The 20,207-nt window shown below is 40.6% G+C and overlaps 1 protein-coding gene and 1 pseudogene across 4 annotated transcripts in view; one reads left to right on the top strand and one right to left on the bottom strand.

Annotated features, from left to right (window-relative positions):
* Nucleotides 1-20,207, top strand: part of Rad50 (RAD50 double strand break repair protein) — a 196,260-nt gene that overhangs the window by 136,192 nt on the left and 39,861 nt on the right. For all 4 annotated transcript variants that reach the window (XM_076936848.1, XM_076936847.1, XM_076936849.1 and 1 more), the window contains 10 exons: nucleotides 564-647; nucleotides 4,378-4,529; nucleotides 7,491-7,676; nucleotides 8,390-8,594; nucleotides 12,305-12,433; nucleotides 12,649-12,814; nucleotides 15,491-15,684; nucleotides 16,073-16,279; nucleotides 17,579-17,761; nucleotides 19,073-19,230. In XM_076936848.1, coding sequence (XP_076792963.1) covers nucleotides 564-647; nucleotides 4,378-4,529; nucleotides 7,491-7,676; nucleotides 8,390-8,594; nucleotides 12,305-12,433; nucleotides 12,649-12,814; nucleotides 15,491-15,684; nucleotides 16,073-16,279; nucleotides 17,579-17,761; nucleotides 19,073-19,230 — 1,664 coding nt within the window. The remainder of the gene's footprint in view (nucleotides 1-563; nucleotides 648-4,377; nucleotides 4,530-7,490; nucleotides 7,677-8,389; nucleotides 8,595-12,304; nucleotides 12,434-12,648; nucleotides 12,815-15,490; nucleotides 15,685-16,072; nucleotides 16,280-17,578; nucleotides 17,762-19,072; nucleotides 19,231-20,207) is intronic.
* Nucleotides 13,867-14,319, bottom strand: LOC117709824 (eukaryotic translation initiation factor 1 pseudogene; annotated as a pseudogene).

Genomic DNA, 20,207 nt, shown 5'->3' on the forward strand with positions numbered 1-20,207 from the left:
TTGCAAAACATGTCTACTGGTAAAACATAAAAAATGGAAAAAATGGCTTATTGTGAACATGAAGCTGATGGTTACTCCATCTTACACTGGGAAATTTTGTTACTTCTGAAAATTTGAGCTGTGCGTTGTGACACACCCCTTTAATCCTAGATTGGTAGAGGCATGCCCATTTCTGTGAGTTCGAGGCCAGTTTGGTCTACATAATGAGTTGCAAGGTAGCCAGAAGTACCAAGTTGGGTGTTGAATGCCAGGAGGTGGACCTTTATGTGGAAATGTTACTTGACATTGTACCAGGTATGTTCTTAGCCTGGAAGGAAGACATAATAAAGTCCTTATACTCACTAGCTGCATATATACGTATTTTTTGCTATTATTTTATTTATTTATTTTGGACATAGCATTCCACATAGCTTAGGCTGACCTGGAACTTCTGATCTTCTTGTCGTCCACCTTCTAAGTGCTAGAATTATAGGCCTGCACCTCCACACCTGGCTGTGAATTAATATTTGTCATAAATTACTGTGGTTCTCATAACTAAATAACACAACTTTCTATTTCTTTAGACCATCATTGAATGTCTAAAGTATATTTGTACTGGAGATTTCCCTCCTGGAACCAAAGGAAATACATTTGTTCATGATCCCAAGGTAATGATGTCTGTCAAGTTTTGTATTTTAAGAATTAAATTTTTATAATTCTAAAAGTACTAGTTGCTTATTGTAGAGGGCCTAAGAGTGGAAAGTATGCAGAGAAGCAGGTCACCTACAGTCGAAGCACCCAGTGATAACCATTGTTGGCATTTTTATTTATTTTTCTACGCACTGTTTTACCCAGCAGAGATCATAGTGCTATCTAATGATACATTTCCGGGTTTTTCCACTGAGCATTGTCATATAGTACAAGTACATAGTATAGGTATTAAAACACGCTAGGGCTGACAAGTGCAGATAAACGCACTCGCTATGCAAGCCAGGGTTCAAACTTGTAAAGGTAGAAGGGGAGAATTAACTCCACAGGTTCTCTGACCTTATGCTCATGCACAGACACACACACATACATCATCATCATCATAATAATGATTTGAAAAAAAGTAAAAACTACTATAATGAATTTTTAATCTTGGTGTATAGAATGTTTCAATCTTTAGACTTTTTAAAATTTAACTGAAGTCTTTTTAGTTGAAATTTGTGGTGCTATATTAATATCATTTATAGTTGCAATATTATTTGCAGTTAGATTGCTTTTAGTTTTTCACCACAATCTACCATGGTGAAAAATCTTTGGGAAGCATTGCTTGGATTGTGATGTTTTTACTACTAGTGTGTATGTAGCACATTAAGTTTGCCTTATTGGTTTCTCTTGTTGTTTATCTATATGCAACAAGAATGTGAATCTATGTAGTGCCACTAAATCCCAGTAAAGTAAGTGTTAATTGTTAAATTCTGTCTGTGCTTGTAAAACTATGTCCTTGTGTATCTATAATTACGCTTACACATTTATATTTTAGTGTATCAGAATTTTATTTATTATACAAATTAAGTCGGTGGTATGCTGTGTATCTGTACACATATACAGTCTTGGTGTTTTTAGTTTCTATTAATATTTTGTTGAGTTTATGTCCTGCGGGGTCATTGTTATTTGCTTTAATATGGAGTCTCACCGTATAGTCCTGACTGGCCTGAGACTAGCTATGTGAACCAAGCTGACCTGAATTTAACAGAGATTCACTTCTACCTCCAGCCCTAGTTTATTTAACCAACCACCTGTAAGTTATTTAAGTAACATAATGTGACTTTAAACTTTTGTGTAAGCTTGGTATGCTGCCACCTGCCTGTAATCCAGCACTCTAGAAATAAGAGGCAGGAGGATCAGGAGATCAAAGCCAGACTGGGCTACATGAGACCCTGTCTCAGACGAACAAAGCCAACTTGTCATATTTTTGACAAGATGACACAACCCTAGACATACCTGAGAATGAGGGAGTCTCAATTGAGGAATTGCCTTCATCAGATTGGCCTTGTGAGGCTGTCTGTGGGGCATCTTCTTGATTGCTGATTGATACGGGAGGCCCAGCTCCTTGCAGGTACCTTAGGCAGGTTGGTCTTAGCTGGGTAAGACAGGTAGCTAACAGCCAGTAGGCAGCACGCCTTCATGGTCTCTACTTTAGTTCCAGTTTCCACCTTCCTGCCGAGTTCCTGCCCTGGCTTCCTGAGATGAAAGAAACTAACTTGTAAGCCAAATAAACCTCTTCCTCCCAAAACTGTTTTTGGTCAGTGTTTTAGCAATAAAACCTAACTAATACACGAATCAAACCTCAAAAAATGCCTAATGTAACTTTAAACTTTCCTGTGACTAAAGATAATGCTGGAATTATAAAACTAATTATGCATTTCATCTTGAAAATAGTCATACTGCTTAGTATATTACTGGACCCCCTCTGTAAAATGACTGCTTCATACAGTCTCGTTCCTAGATCTATGAGCTACTCTGTTCAGTTAATGTTCTTGCCTTGTACTTTATTGAAAAATAAGAAGACTCAGATGCCATTCAGTTTTTAATAATAAAGGCTACCAAACTAGTCTACACACATGTGCATAGTGTTTGCTGGGTTGAGCATGAGTTAGGAGTAGTTCCTTGCTTTCAGGCCTGGTTCTATCTCTGGAACTTGAGTTTAGTAAGTTATAGACACGATCAGCCACATTTTTTTTCATGTCCAAACTCCTGGGTTGGCCTTAATTGATTTCTTTATCTTACCCCATTTCCAATTCACAAGCCAGCCTTTGCTACCCCTTAAAATGGATCCAGGATTTGTCCTGTCCACTCTGTCCACCACTGCTTTGGTGCCACCACCAGCTGTAGCCTGAACGATCAGTGCTCCTCTAAGTTGTTTTTTTTTGTTTGTTTGTTTGTTTTATTTATTTATTTTGTTTGTTTTTGCCTGAACTCTTGAAGTGTTTTCCAGACCAGCCAGGACTACATAGAGAGACCCAGTCTCAAAAACAAACACATTTTTTTTTTCACATAGCAAGCAAATGCTCTCAGTGTTCATTCAAGAGGGAGATAGTTGTTTGAAGTCTGGGGAAGACTTCCATTCAGTGTTAGTAGGGTGCAGAGTCCCTGAGATGAAAACATGCTGAGTATGTCAAGGACTCAGAGAAGTAAGTAGTGAAGGGAGAACTAGAGAGCCCAGTCAGGGTTAGAAGATGTTAGGTTTTGTGGGGCCTCAGATGCCAGGCAAGTGCCTTCCTGCTGATATGTATCCTCCACCAGCTGCTAATCCAAAAAGACAGATTTTGAGCAGAGAAAACACACCATCTGAGTTACGTTTTAAGGAGTCAGTCTTGCTGACAGAAGACTGACTGTAAGTGGCAAAGATAGGGGGGCAGAGACCGAGAGGCTTGTGATAAACTGGTGAGATGTATTGGTGGCCTCTGTAAAGTAGTAGAAACTACTGCTTAGATTTGAGATATGACCTGAGGGCAGAGCCAGTGGATGAGCAGATGTTCTGTGTGATGATGTTGAGAGAAGCTGAAGCTTCAGGGTTTCTCCTTGAACAAGTTACTGAGACCATTTTGCCTTTTATTGTCATAGAGGAACTCAAAAAGGAAATTTGGGTGGATCTGGTTTAAATATGTAAGTTTGAGGTATTCTGTAGATAATCAAAGTAAATATCCAGTTGATAAAAATAAATATTTGTGCCATTGAGAGGTTAGAGTTAAGAATTAGAGTTAGGAATTACTGATAAACATAGTTTAGTACAGTTACTATTTAAAACCTCAGGGGATCCAATAGGAAATGAATAAAAGAAAGGGGCTTTAGGCCTGAGGCTCGCACACTAGAGCTAATGTGTTTACACATCAGGAAGAGGCGCATGCCATCGACTTCGATGTGTTAAGTGATAGGGTGTTTGGGTACATGGAGCCATTCTCTGCCCTGGACAAAACCAGCTTCAGTGATCAGAAAACCAATCTTTTTTTTTTTTTTTTTTTTTTTTTTTTTAATGTGTTTGTTTGTTTTGTTGTAACTAAGAGGGCAATAGTTAGAGAAGTTTTCTTGGTAAGGGGGGGTTTGTTAGATACTGTTATTAGCTTATAAAAGTGGGAAAGTTACAGTGTAACTATGTGTACAGACAGTGAGATTGATTGGCTAGAGGGGCACTGAACACTGAACAAAGAAGGCTGCTAAAACTGCATGATTTTCAAAAAAGTCAGTTAAGTGGTATACTTCCTGTATTTTGAAAAATGTATAAAAATGGCTCATTTTGAATGAGATCTTTAGTGGCTCCCCCCTCATTTTTGGATAAGCAAGGTTGTTGGTGCTCTTTCTTTCATGATAAACAGGTGCTGATGCTGCGTGTTCTTCTTTGTCCCATCAAAGGTTGCTCAAGAAACAGATGTGCGAGCCCAGATCCGCCTGCAGTTTCGAGATGTGAATGGAGAGATGGTAGCTGTGCAGAGGTCTATGCTTTGCAGTCAGAAAAGTAAAAAAACAGAATTTAAAACCCTGGAAGGAGTCATTACTAGAACAAAGTAGGTACTTACCTTGGACTTGGAGCTCTGGGCCTGGAAGCCTTTCTGTAACTGTTACTTTATTTTAGAGGAGTGTATTTTCTTTCAGTTGAATTGTGGTTTTCTTTTTGATATAGTCTTTTTTTCTTTTTGAGACAAGGGCTCATACTTTTTAGCTCAGCCTGGCTTGGAACTTACTGTGTAGCCCAGGCTGGCCTCAAACTCATAGGAATGCTTCTACTTCAACCTCCTGAGTCCTGGGGTTACAGGGATGTATCTTCACATCTGACCTCAGACTTATGTATGTTTGTTCTTTGTTTGTTTGTTTGTTTGTTTGTTTTGAGACAGGGTTTCTTTGCGTAGCCCTGGTTGTCCTGGAACTCACTCTGTGGACCAGTCTGACCTCACATTCAGAGTCCACCCACCTCTGTCTCCCAAGTGCAGGGATTAAAGGCGTGCGCCACTTTATTTTTCAGGAGTAATTTTGTGTTCTCAGTGTAACTGAGAGCTTGTGTGGAGGTTCTGCAGAGGAGTGCAGTGTCTCATACACTGTTGACTCAGGACCAGTCCTCCTCTATTCGGGGAAGCTTTGGGAGGAATGCACATGGAGCAGTGAGGGAGGAAGGGGACACCCTCCTAGCCAGCCAGATCAGCTGAATCAATCCAGGTGATCAGTGGGGTGACAGATGTCCCAGCCAGACTGTCCTTACTTCCTCCCAGTGTAATCGAATACAGAGTGGAGCTCCTATCCACTCCATGCTTTACGTGCACAGTTGTCTTACCTACTATCAACATTTGGCTTGTGATACTACTTATCTTGAAATGAAATGACTTCTTTTTTTGTTTTTACATTTATATATTTAATGTGTATGAATGTTGTGCCTGTATGTCTGTATGTGCAGCAGGCTAGAAGACTCCCCTGGAGCTGGAGTTGCAATGGTTGCCACCATGTCGGTGCTGGGATCCAACTCAGGATCTCTGCGAGAACAAATGCTCTAAACCACTGAGCCGTCTCTGCATCCCAGATGCAGAGTGCTCATGTTAGAGATTGAGTGATACTATTCCATTGCCTTAATGTCTTTTGTGAATAGTTGCTGTAATTGAGAGTGTATAACGACTCGAGTATAGGTTGGATAGATGCTAGTTTCACACAGAGAAGGGTGAGGTGAGAAATGAACAAGCAAGGAAAAGTAATCGTAATCATTTTTTTTTGACCATTATCAGTGTGTTAGAGTTAGATGCTGTAACTGGATATGTCCTCTGTGTGTGTGTCAAGGTAGTTACATTCTACCTTGTAATGGGTATAGGTTTTGGAGGTAGGCTTTATCAGAAAGAATGCCAAAGGTTTGCTTTATATATTTGGGGGGCTTTTTGTTTTATTTTGTTTTTTTTGAGATAAGGATCTTGTGTAGTCTAGGTTGGTCCCAAACTTGCTGTGTATCCAGAGATGACTTGAACTCCCAATCTTCCTGCTTCTACTTCCCAAGAAGACCTTATAGGCATACACCACTACAGCTAGCAAACTTTGTGACAGCCTAGGCCGGCCTCATACTCAAAACAGTCCACCTGCATCAGCCTCCCTGATGCTAGGATTATAAGTGTGAGCCACCACACCAGCTCACCTACTTAGACTTTTAAATATACTAGTTTGAAATAATCATACATAATTGTACTAATTGTCAGTAGCGGACAGGGAAAGGTGAATGATCAGAAACACATGTAATGTGGGTTAGAAAGTGGGTTTCATCACTTCTCAGACTTTTGTCTAAGATCAAGTGTTATTGGGGCTAGAGAGACGACTTTGGTTAAGAATGCTTGCATTCTCCAGAGGACCCAAATTAGGTTCTCAGTTCATCAAGCTACTCAGAATCACCTTAATTCCAGCTGCAGGGGATCTGATACCATCTTCTGGAAGCCACAATTCCTCCACTCTGGCTGCTTTAAATGAATTATTTAACAGCCCAAATGTGGGGGTTAGGAAGATACTTGCCAAACAAGTGTGAGGACCCAAGTTTGATTCTCAGCATCCATGTAAAGGTCAGATGAGGTCATGTGTGGCTGTAATTCCAGCTCTGGGGAAACAGACAGGAAAATCTTGGGATTCTCAGTCAGCTGAATCGATGAGCTCCAGACTTAGAGACAGCATGTCTAAAAAGAAAGGTGGGAATTGAGAAAGACACCTTGGATTACCCTCTGGCCCCCACACAGATGTGTGCACATTGCATACACAAGCACGTAGACCAGAAAACATCCTACTATGTTTTTATATTTTTCAGAATTCTTGCTTTGTTTCTTGAACTACCTGTTTTGTATAACCAGTGAACTTTCTGACCATGGAAGCCCCCCTACCCCAACCCCCATGTGAATATGGCCAGAGTTCAGCTTTGGCTTTGGGTATGGTTCTTCAGGAGCCGTTCACCTTGTTTTTTGAGACATAGTCATTTATTGGAGCTTACGAATCCAGCGAGACAGATGGCCTGTGAGTCCCAGGAGTCCTCCCGTCTGCCTCTTCAGCACTGAGATTACAAGTACATGCTACCTGAGTCTTCTTCATGGGTGCTGAGGATAAACTCCAGTTGTCATGCTAGGTGGCAAACATTTCACCAATCAGTCTGCCTTTCTAGCACCAAGAGTTTTCTTAGCATGAGGAGGCTATTTAATGAGTCATGTAAAAGGCAGTTTTGTTTTTTAAAGAAGAATAGCATGGGCTGAGTGTGTGGCTCAGTTGGTAGAGTGCTTGCCTAGTGTACAGTCTTCAGTGTGAGCCGGAGCATGTCATAGACTAGGTGCTGGCAGAGCCTTGTAATCCTGGCACTTGGGAATTGGGAACAGGGTAATCAGAAGTTCAAGATCGTTCTTGGCTACATAGTGAGTTTGAGGTAAGTCTCAGATAAGACCCTGAAAAATCTGATAAGACTAAACAATACAGTAGGAACCTCTGAAGGTTGTTTCACTAATAGCCTTGATTTTCACTTTCTGTAGGCATGGTGAAAGAGTCAGTCTCAGCTCCAAATGTGCAGAAATTGACCGAGAAATGATAAGTTGTCTTGGGGTTTCTAAGTCTGTGCTAAACAATGTTATTTTCTGTCACCAAGAAGACTCCAACTGGCCTTTAAGTGAAGGGAAGGCGCTGAAGCAGAAGTTCGATGAGATTTTTTCAGCAACAAGGTTTGTAAGTGTGATTGCTGTAGCTGTCAGGTTATTTAGTCTTGTTTTATTTTGTGAGGCTGTGCTTGAGGCAGTGCTCGTGCCCAGAACCTGTGCTTCACCAAGCGTGCGTTAGTTACACCCCCAGTCTGGGCCGCGTGTTTCTGTTGGTTGTATTGGCCAGGCTGCCCTCAAACTTCTGTGTTCACCCAGCATCTGGAACTTTATTTTATTTTTCCCTTTCCCTTCTGCTTCTTGCTCTGACCCACTTGCTCCACAGCCCAGAAGTTTTTATTTATTTATTATATGTAAGTACACTGTAGCTGTCTTCAGACACCCCATAAGAGGACATCAGGTCTCATTACAGATGGTTGTAAGCTACCATGTGATTGCTGGGATTTGAACTCAGGACCTCTGGAAGAGCAGTCAGTGCTCTTACCCCCTGAGCCATCTCTCCAGTCCTTGATGTTATTTTATAAAAAAATAAATTAAAAAGCAAAGAGGGTCAGCACTCACTACTCTACTAAGTGGCAACCATTAGGCATATTGCCTTTCAGTTTTCTTGTGGTGAAAGTTTATCTGAGGGAAAAAAATGTTATTTTTTTTTCACTTAGTTCTGATGTTATAAACATTTTCCAAGTCATTAACTTTAAATGTAATATTAATGTTTGCATAATATTCTACTGTAATTTATTTAGACAGAAATTTTACTTTTTTTTTTCATATCTTCAAAGGTACATTAAAGCTCTAGATACACTTCGACAGGTACGTCAGACACAAGGTCAGAAAGTAAAAGAGTGTCAAACAGAATTGAAATATCTGAAGCAAAATAAGGAGAAAGCTTGTGAGATTCGAGATCAGATTACTAGTAAGGAGGCCCAGTTAGCATCTTCACAGGAAATTGTCAAGTCCTATGAGAATGAACTTGAGCCATTGAAGGTAATTGTTTTTTTTACGGGCAAATTAAAACTGTATATTTATGATATGTACTTTGATTTAATGTAAGTATTTGCTATAGGGATGGGTAAAGCCAGCTAATTAACATTTTTGTTATGTCATACCTTTTTTTGTGTGGTAAGAGTACTTACAATCTATTTTCTCAGCAGTTTATAAGTACACAACAATTAGTTACTAATATTATTTACCATGGTGTGCAATAGCTGTTGTCTAGCATACTAAGAAGAAATCCCCTCTCTCACTGTTGTATCATTTATCCCTAAAATAATTACTTATTTGTTTGTTTGGTTGTTTGTTTGGTTGTTTGGTTTTTCAAGACAGTAGCCTTGGCTATCCTGGAATTTACTGTGTAGACCAGGATGGCCTGGAACTCGGGGATTCACATGCCTTTGCCTCCCGAGTGCTGGGATTAAAGGTGTGTGCCACCATTTCCCAGCCTAATGTACCTTTTAAAAAACATTTATTTTTACTTTGTGTATGTCAATGTTTTGCCTGTATGGATGACTGTGCACCATGTGCATGCAGTACCTGTGAAAGCCAGAAGAGGGCGTCTGATTTCCTAGAACTGTTGTTACAGACACTGTGAGTCACTGTGAGTGGAGCTGCTCTTAACCACTAAGCCATGTCTCCATTCTCATAAAGTACCTTATTTCTACATGAACTTTGAGAGCATGTATATTTCTTTAAAATTATGAGATACTAAGTTTTGACTAAAGTCTAAGGTCTGCATTAGATGGTCAGTCTTATTTATTATTTATTTTGGCATTTCGATACAGGCTCTTTCTATGTAGTCCTGGCTGTTCTGGAACTTGCTCTGTAGACCAGGCTGGCCTTTAGAGACCTCTATGCTCTGACTCTCAGTGCTGGGCTTAAAGGTGGGTGCCACCACCAAGCCCAGCTTAGACAGTTGGTCTTCACATTGCCTGGAGAGGTTGTATTTGAGTGAGTGAGTGGGTGGCACAGGTCCTGGCTGCTGAGCCCTGCCATAGCTAGACCTGACTTTATAGTTGTTTTTCTTTTTCTTTCTTTCTTTCTTTTTTTTTTTTTTTTTTTTTTTTTTTTTTTTTTTTTTTTGAAATTTTCATATTTAAGGGTGTTCTTGACATTGTACAGAATTTGGAATTCATCCATATATGTGTAAATTAGTATATTTTTCTAAGCCCTGTGTCATTGTTTTAACTAGCTTACAAATTAGCAGGTTTTTAAAAGGCATTTTCATGCATACTTGGCTTGGGTTGTTTCTTCTTCCTACCTTCTGGGTTTTATATATTTATCTGAGGCAGGATCTTAGCCATTTGCCCAGGCTGACCTTAGAATCCTAGTCTAGGATCAAGGGATCCTGGTCTACATTCTTTCAGAGCCTGGAGGAGGCCAGCAGCTGAACCTTTGGTTTGTAAGAAAGTCTTCAGGAAGTGCATTGAGTAGCATTTACCCAGTGCTTCCTGTGTGTTGGATCTCCATGCTTCAGTCTGCAGGCTCAAGGAGGATCAGCATTCCAGTCTTACCCCAGTCTTGTTTGGTCCATTCTTATTTCTTTGAGTCTTTGAGATGAGTTTTCACTTTGTCACCCACAATAAACTGTTTGTAATTCTCTTGCTCCCCTTCTGAGCCCAGGGATTACGGGTGTGTACTACCACATCAGCCTGGTCTGTGCAGCTCTGTCCAGGGTGGTTAAGTCTGACTGTGCTGCTTAGCTTGTGGTCTTATGGTCAGAGAACCTAGAGCAGCACCTACTACTCTCTGGAACACAGTAGGCTTTTATCAGTGATATGACCATTATTTATAATATTACTTTGCTCAAATATCTTTCATTTAGCTAACATTAAACACTTCTGGGGACATAGGAGGAAACAAAGTAAAGCAAGTTCCTGTTTGTGTGGTGATTATGTAGTACCCACTAGTGTATAGAACATGAGATATTACTTGTATAGTTTATTTTTTCCTTCATTTTTATGTGTGTGTGTGTGTTTTGCCTATGTGCATATCTGTGCACCACATGCATTCCTGGTGCACTTGGTGAGGAGAGCCAGAAAAATTGAGAATTCGGGGTTGTCTTTGGCTACATAATGAGTTTAAAGTCAGTGTTGGCTACATGAGGTCCTGTGCCAACTAGAACAAGACGAAGTTAGGGCTGGGGCTGTAGGTCAGTGTTAAAAGCTTGCCTATTGTATATGAAGCCATAGGACCAAGCCTCAGCATTTAGTCATCATCATTTTTGGATTAATGTGTGTCCCAGACCAGTTATGGGGTTAAAGTGTGTCCCGTGTCAGCCCTGCCATGGGGCTTGGGCCACTGCATAGAGGAAGTTTGACTGTACTCTCCCATGCAGGCGCCGGGCAGGCATCAGGCTATGTGAAGCCAAGGGACCCCGCTCCGGGGGTTGGGGAGTGCAGTCTGAGGTCCCCAGAAACTGCTGAGGTTGGCTGGGATTCCCCAGGCCAAAATGTGGCCGGGATTGGCTAGTTCTCAGGCTCTTGGGCTTCCAGGCGCTACTTGGAGGAGCCATGGAGTAGAGGCCACTGGCCCATGGTGGAAGGGAGAGAAAAGGAGAGAATCTCTGGCTGTGTCCCATGAGGATGAGAGTCCTTGGTTGGGGCAGCTGGCTTGGCTTGCTTGGGTTGGTGGTCACCCATGGTTAGGAACGCAGAGATGTCTTCTGAGGGAGATTAGACAGCGGCTGTATAGGTGAAAACCTTCTACATTGTTCCCCACAGTGGATCCCGAACAAACGGTCCATGGTTTTAAGATGTTTATGGTCATGGTGGAAAGTAGATGAGAAACTGCCCCATTTTCTTAGGGCAGGCCTGAGGTTAAATACCTTTTGCAGGGAGGAGGATCTGCGAAGGAATGCTTAATTGGCTACTACCCTCTGGGCTTTAGGTACCTCATTAATATGGAGATCCTTCAGGCTCCCTGGCCTGTAGTCACGCCCTCTACCTGAGGGGCATTGTCCTATGTGACTAAAGGACAGAAATCTATGGAGGGCTGCAGCCTTGGGTCAGTAGCCTGTGTCTGGGAGCGTGGCAAACACCTACCTTCCTTGCAGGGAACCCTGCGGGGTCACCTGCTGGATCACTGGGGTTTCAAACCTAGCTCAACCAGAAATCAGGCTGCCTTTCACAGTCCTACACATCATCCTTGTCATTAAAAAATAAACTAGTCATTTAAGAATTTTGTTCTTAAAATCAGCTTTGTTTCACAAGCTAGATTGAAGGCTCAGAAGTTAAGAGGGCTTGCTGTTCTTGTGGAAGACCCAAGTTGAATTCCAACAGTCCTATCAAACAGCTCACAATTGCCTTTGGTTCTAGTTCCAGGAGATCTAGCACCTGTCAGCGCTCCTTGTGCATGTGCATAGACGCATACACATGTATGATAATAAATTACCTCTTGGTCTTCTAAGATCAAGTGTAGAATCTGTTCTTATCAATTTAGCATAAATAGTTAAAATGTGGCATTTCACACTGTAGCTGTCAATGCCTTCTGAACAAATGACTTGTGTAAGAGTTGTTGAAAGCAAGATACGTGCTTTACGGTGTCCTGACTGCTCTACATAGTATTTCTAGTGACTCTTCACAGGCTAGTATTAGCATTAAATGGTGGTCTCTTGTTAAATGATTTGTGTATAACTTATGTCCCTCAATGATGTAAGTCATAATGGATTCCGTTCATGTAGAATATACGTTTACTTTCAGAATCGCCTGAAAGAGATTGAACACAACCTCTCTAAAATAATGAGACTTGATAATGAAATTAAAGCCTTGGATAGCCGAAAGAAACAAATGGAGAAAGATAACAGTGAATTAGAACAGAAAATGGAAAAGGTTTGTGGTGATAAATTTTGTTCTGTTTGAAAATTCAGGGATTATCGTAATGAATTGCATTTAAACCCTTTTATCTCCACATTTTTGGGGGAAAGTAAACCTGAATCTTGATGTTTGTGGTACCTCTATGAAAATGGATATTGAACAAAATTTCCATTGTGTTAGGGTGGTTGTCATATTACTACATTAAAGCTGTCTGTTTTGGTTTGACACAGGTTTTTCAAGGGACTGATGAGCAACTAAATGACTTGTATCACAATCACCAGAGAACAGTAAGGGAAAAAGAAAGGCGCTTGGTAGACTGTCAGCGTGAACTGGAGAAGCTGAATAAAGAGGCGCGCCTCCTCAACCAAGAAAAAGCAGAGCTGCTTGTGGAGCAGGGTGAGATACAGATTTTACTTGGCCTTTCCCTTCTAGAACATACATTTTCTGCATGAATGAAGAATCTCCACAGAGTTAACATGGAGAGCATCCTGTCTCCAGTGTCAGCAGCCATCATAGGACAAGCTAATAACTAGCAGGTGATCTTCCTGAGATGACCGCCTTAGATTAAAATCTATGACAGAACTCTGGTAGGCAAGGCCCAGGAGAAAATCATTTTAGGAAAGATTCTTGTTATTAATATGCTTTCCCTGTTATTATTATATATGTAACTCACTAGGTATTAGCCCACTCTTTTGAGCAGATCTCTGCAGATCTATGAAGATGTACTGTCTTGTAGTGATGTTATGTAGATAAATAGATGACTTCTGAATTATTAATGATGATCCTATAAGAATTCCTAAAATTATATCAGTATTTATTAAGCTCTTTTATACTGGGACTGCTGTTAGGTCCTTTTCTGATAGTCACAACTGCAATGAGAGCTCTGCCTGTCTCCGAGTGTCAACAGTTAACTGCTTGTGACAGTAAGCAGTCTTTCTACTACTCAGAGCACATTCCAAGAGGTTCTAAGACCATTAACCAAAGGTCATAAAAAGGGAACTCATGATTTATTGTAGGTCCTAGGATGGAACATCAAATATTGACTGGGTTCATCTACATAAAGCTTCACTGATAACTTAGTTATGTTTTTTAATTCTCAGTGAACCTGCGGAGTTGTGACAGGTGATGACTGTTTAGCTAGATAATTACTTCTAATGGATATGTATGTAAACATTCTCTGTTGAAAACTTCTATTTCAATTTATGATTTGAATTTATGTGTAAACTTGTGATGAACTTTTTACCATGTGATCATGTATTGTGAAAGATGTATAAGTGCTGAGGACAGAGAAGAGGGCTAAGAATTTTCCTTTATCCCCTTTTTTATTCATTCCAGTTTTTTTCCTTTTTCTTAGAGAGCTTTCATAGAAAATAATGCTAAATTCACTTCTTTTATTTCATGAAGGAGTTACACTAGTCTAAGTTAAAAGTGGACCCTCCCTCCCCCAAATGATTACATTATACAAGCTGTGAGGTTTTTAAACTTGTGACAAGGGACAGAAGGGAAATTCTACTCATTGCAAGGAAGTCCTCACTTCAGCTTCAGAGAGCCACAAGCACTTAAACCCCATGAACCTTCAGCTGATCGTCCTCAGCCAGTCCAGTCTCTGTCAGGAACTGGCATATGTTCTTGCGCTGGTCACCCTGGAGCTGAATTACTTCTCCATATTCTGGATGCTTAATTACAATACCATTGCAGGCAAATTTCTTCTTAAGCGCCTTCACTAGTTTTTTTAAAATTGTAATCATCAGTGATCCCTTGGACAGTTGTAAGGTCTTCCTGCCGTTTCTTTGTTGAATTCTTATGTGGATATAGTCCTCAGTGCCAGCAGGAGGCAGGTCATCACCTGCACGTGCATCAGCAAAGGGGTCAGAAGAGTGCAGGTTCTGGATAGCGGACATACGATAGGATTCCTTTTTCTCGGTGGAAGCAGCCTTCGGAAGGCAGCTGTGGGAGAAGGCCAGCGGGTGGGGGTTTAGAGGGATGGATCATCGGGAAGTGAGGGGGCTTGGGGAGGCAGCTGAGTTCTTGGTGGTGGCTCAGTGATGGGCCTAAATTCACTTTTCAAAGTGTCCCTTTTTCATTCTGCAACTTCAACTAGCAGGCTGAAAGAGCAGCATAGTTCCTGCTGAGGTAGAAATAGCTATATTACTTAGTGCCCCCCACCCCACCTCTGTTACGCTACAGGTGTCAATCACCTAAGGCAGCAGCTTTTAACCCTCAGCAAGAGCCAGAAAGTTTTTAGGACCTTTTAGAAGTTACCATTAGCATTTCAGTATAGTTAGGAAGCTAGACTGTCCAGAGACCATCAGTCTTTAAAGTTGCACCAGAGTCCTACTCTGTGCCCTCTCCAGGCCAGGAAGCTCCTGGCAGGGTTGTATTGTGTGCTTCCACTTTAATGATATTCTGAAATGTCAAAGTTAAGGACCTCGTGAACAAATTCATGGTTGCTAGAGGGAGTGGATAGGAGGAGGTACAGGAGGAAGATGGGTGTGCTTATGGTTACAGAACAAGAAGATTCTTACGGTGTTGAAATTGTTTACTATCTATACTGCTGTTTTGATGTATGAGATAGCAGGAGGTAAAATTATAGAGAACTTGAGGTTGGAGAGATAGCTCAGTGGTTAGGAGCACTTTGTGTGCTCACGGAAAACTTGAGTTTGGTTCCCAGTACCTACATTAAGTGGCTCACAGTCACCTGTAACTGCAGTTCCAAGGATCTGATGCCCTCTTTTCTCCATAGGTGCCCACTCACGTATGGCACAGACTCACACAAAAACACATACATACACTTAAACAAAAAATTTAAATCTTAAAAAAAAACTATATATTGAATGCATATACACAAATGAATGCAGGTAATACTGGGGAATTTGGATAGGCCTGGTGGATTATACAATGTTAGTATACCAGTTTAGATTATATGACAGTTTTACACAGTGTTCATTAAAGCAAACCGGGCAGAGTATATAAAGATTACACTGTTATTTTTTTTACAACTGCATATCAATCTACTCTTACCACAACTTTTTTAAAAATTTTTTTTAATTTTTTTTTTTTTTTAAATATAAGGTCGTCTACAACTACAGGCAGATCGTCATCAGGAACACATCCGGGCTAGAGACTCATTAATTCAGTCCTTGGCAACACATCTTGAATTGGATGGTTTTGAGCGTGGACCATTCAGTGAAAGACAGATTAAAAATTTTCATGAACTTGTGAAAGAAAGACAGGAAAGAGAAGCTAAGACTGCCAGCCAGCTCTTGGTAAGTACCCTGAAACCCAGGTTTGCTGTCCTTTGTGTCAGATTCACTAAGCAATCCTATAAACTTTTAAAGTAAACCCAATTTTGTTGCATTTTTAGGTGAGTTTTAGGCTATTAAGTAGAAAAAAAAACTTTTAGAAATATCTTTTTTAATTCATAAGAATAAAATAGGAACATAGTGTAGATCTATGGTTTAATTTTAAATAAAATTAATTTTTGAGAATAATTGCAAAAAAGTTTGTGTAGTTACTAATTGTCACCTCTGGGCGATGCTTTTCACAGTTTTAGAAATGATTTATTATATTTTATTCATTGTATGTTTTACTGTAAAAGGAAGTTTCCTTAGTTGCTTAATGACAGAGTCACTAATGTGCACTGTTGACATTTAGAGCGACCTTACAGACAAAGAAGCTCTGAAGCAGAGGCAGATTGATGAGATGAGGGACAAGAAGAGCGGGCTGGGGAGGATGATCGAGCTGAAGACAGAGATCCTCACGAAGAAGCAGACCGAGCTGAGGCACGTGAGGACCGAGCTACAGCAGCTGGAGGGCTCGTCAGACAGGATTCTGGAGCTGGACCAGGAGCTCACAAAAGCTGTAAGCTGCCCACGTAATGAGTGACCGTTGAGTGGTCTCACATCTAAGGCCCGTTGCTCACCCTGAGACTGTAGCACTTCAGTTAGTAATCCCACATAAAGTGAACTTATTTAAACATCTTGATTCTGAGCTCTTTGATTCTAGAAATTGGTGGGTTAAAATTAGAATCACCTAGAAAATTTTTAAAAAACAACTTGTGCTCAGACTTTCACGCTTTAGTCTCCTTTGTGTGGCTCACAGATGTGTGTCACAAACACAGCCACCTGGGGTGATTATCACAAGCTCCTTGGTCTCTGACCCAAGTTAAAAGGCAAATACTCTTCCAGTCTGTCTCCACACAGTGAGGTTTTTATGTGACTGACTTGTCACCACGTTTCCTGTGGTAAACAAACTCTGCTGGCCATTTTCTTCAAGAGGTTTGCATTTTCTTCCTTCTGTCCTCTTTCACATCTTCATTCCTCTTCAAAGTAAGTGTCCTAATGCATGTGACACCCCTGTGCCCCACCTCCATGACATAGGGAAACTGATGTTTGTTTGGAACTAGACACTGCAGAGTACATTTTCTTCAGTTCACAGTTTATCATAGTGTTGTCAGGATAGGGACGTGCCAATGAAGGACCACATACACCGTGGTTTCTACATGCCAAGGAGTAGAGTGAATTACATGGGAACTTAATAAGTACCTAAGTGGGAGGAGTAAGAGTTATAATCCATCTACATAGATACATTTCTCCTAATTTTTTATTCTTTATTTTTAAAGATTTATTTTTATTTATGCATATATGTACATGTGTCTATGTGGTTACGTACAGAAGAATCCAGGTACTGGAAAAGGACAGAGGCATTGGATCTATAGCTGTGAGCTGCCTGACCTGGGTGCTGGGAATTAAACTTGGGTCCTCTGGAAAAGCAGTATGTGCTCTGAATCACTAAGCCACCTCTCTCACCTCTCTTAATTTTTTTCTAATTTTTGTTTCTCCTTTCTGTTTGACTTTTCAAGGTTTATTTACTAATTCTCTATCATTGCAGCATAGTACATTAACCTGAATAAGATTTTTCCCAAAGCATATGTAAATTTATATTTTTCTCTTTTGGATATGAAATGAAAGTAGCATTTTGTTTCTCTTAGAAATAATTTTTGGTTTTAATGGTAAAAATGAAGGCTTACTAAAAGAAAGGATGATATATTCTTCAAATAGTAGAAAGAGCTACTTCAAAGCTAGTAATAATTATACTTTGTCATTATCTTAATTCTGACACAAAATGTATACATGTACCATTGTTTGAATTATTGATTAGGAACGTGAATTAAGCAAGGCTGAGAAAAATAGCAGCATAGAAACCCTAAAAGCAGAGGTAATAAGCCTCCAGAATGAGAAAGCCGACCTGGACAGGGCCTTGCGGAAGCTGGACCAGGAGATGGAGCAGTTAAACCATCACACAACAGCCCGCACACAGATGGAGATGCTCACCAAAGACAAAGTATGAGTTTCTTTCCTTGGTATCTGTACTGATTGGTATTTAAAACAGCAGACTGAAGTATTGATTGGTATTGGCTTTGTATTCAGAGGTCACAACAACTTAGTATTAACATATGCTCATAAAGTAGACTTGAACTCACAGCCTTTTTTCCTTTTTAACTGTTGTTACTGTTTTTGAAATGGTCTGAAGCCCTGTTGCCCATGCTGGCCTCTGACTCTGTGGACTCAAATGATTCTCCTGCCTCAGCTTCCTAACTGGAAATATAGGCATATACCATTGCACCTGGAAAAAGCTATGTTTTAATAACAACCCAGAAATACAAATACAAAAACATAGTTCAAGACAGGGTTTCTTCGTGTGGTGCTGGCTATCCTGGAACTCTCTTTGTAGACCAAGCTGGCCTCGAACCCACAAAGATCTGCCTGCCTCTACATCTCAAGTTCTAGGGTTAAAGGTGTGTACCACCTCGCCCAGTTGTTGGTAACTTTTAACATATAGAGGTTTAATTTTATTATGATATTGAATTGGTTACTCTGTCTTAAAAAGACCATCCTGGGACATGGAGGACGTCTTGAAGGTAAAGATACTTGTTGCCAAGCCTGAGTTTAACCCCTGGAGTTCACATGATAGAAGGGAAGAGCCAGCTCCAAAGTTGTCCTCTGATCCACTTGTGCGTACCATGCTTGGAGTATGCACACATAAATGGGTTTTCCTTTTTTTAAAGGTAGTTCTCTAAGCCTTTACAAATTATATATTTTTTGCCTGAATTGTATACTTTACATTTTTAAATTGGGAACTTTAGGTATTCCAGAATTTATTTATTCAATTAATTAATTAATTTTTAAAGTTCTACTTTTATTTAGTGTGTGTGTTTATGAGCACACACTTGGCTTTTTAGTCATCTGGTGTACACTTTTAATCCCATCATTTAGGAGGCAGAGGCAGAGGGATCTCTGTGAGTTCCTGAACAGCTTGTCCTGTATAGTAAGTTCCAGGCCAGTCAGGTCTACTGAGTGAGACTCTTTCTCAGAAACCTTAGTGGTGGGACAAGGAGAGGAGAGGAGAGGGGGGGAGGGGAGGGGTAGGGAGGAGAGGAGAGGAGAGGAGAGGAGAGGAGAGGAGAGGAGAGGAGAGAGGGAGTTGGTTCTCTTTCATGTTCCTGTGGGTTTCAGGGGTAAACTCCATTGTCAAGCTTTAGTGGCAAATACTTTGACCTGTTGACCCATTGCACCGATCCCCAGAATTTATTTTTGTTATTAACAGGCTTGACTTTTTAAAGTTGATTTGTTTTGTTTTGTATTTTCCATATAGACTGACAAAGATGAACACATCAGAAAAATAAAGTCTAGGCACAGTGATGAACTAACTTCACTGTTGGGATATTTTCCTAACAAAAAGCAGCTTGAAGACTGGCTTCATTCTAAGTCCAAAGAGATTAATCAGACCAGGGACAGACTTGCCAAACTGAAGTGAGTTGCTAAAACATCACCACTGATACTGATCTCCATTTTATGCTTATTTTATTTTTATTGTTTTAAGCATTCATTGTCGTGAGATAGTATGTCGTATTCAATTGACTTCTGGCAATTTAAGTAAAATGTAATGGGAGTAGTAGGGGCCTCTTGTCTCTTAAAACTATAGAAAAAGATTGACATCTGGGGGTTGTTTTTTGTCTGAACAGTACATTGCTCAGACTTTCTCACGTGCTCTCTTTAAGTGCTGGCTACATAAGAGATATTTCTCAGTGAGTTTCTAGGGAGATGGTAGATTTAGCTTTTGCTGTATTAAACTAATGGTGCTTTGTTTGTTCCTTGTTTGAGCAGGGTCTTAAAATGTAGCCCAGGCTGGTCTCCAGCTTAAGGTCCTCTTGCCTCAACTTTGAAGTGCTGGAATTATAATGTATATGTCACCATGCCTGGCTCAAATTTGTATTTCTTTTGTGAGTAGGCTTTTTTTAAGTCCAGGAAATTGCAAGTTGTTGCAGTTTATTAAAAAGATAAAGTAATTGGTATAAGCCATGTCACCTTGAAAGAATTGTACAAAGAGGGGCAAGTAAGATATCTCAGAAGGTGCCCTTACTGCCAAGCCTCATGAGCTCAGTTCATTCTCAGGAACCCACATGGTGGGAGAGACCTGATTTCTGCAAGTTGTCCTGGAGTCTCCATATGCATACCATGGCATGCGTGGCTTCCACAGTGGAAAAGAAAAGGGGGATGTACAGCTAAATACAAGGAATAATCGCCACTGGCAGGCTAAGGAAAAGGAGCTGTCAATGGAAGCAGTGAATGCTTGGGGAACCAGGACGAGGCAGCAGGATTGGTGTCTGGGGTGCCCTGGAAAGATGTTTACTTAAGGAGAGCTCAGTAGGGTTAGGTGCTTCTTGGAGACTGGATAGGGTAAAGGCTGCACTTGTTTTTGATGAATGAGGGGGATGAGGGACCACAAG

Source organism: Arvicanthis niloticus, chromosome 6, assembly GCF_011762505.2.
Source record: "Arvicanthis niloticus isolate mArvNil1 chromosome 6, mArvNil1.pat.X, whole genome shotgun sequence".
In the NCBI taxonomy this organism is placed as follows: Eukaryota; Metazoa; Chordata; class Mammalia; order Rodentia; family Muridae; genus Arvicanthis; species Arvicanthis niloticus.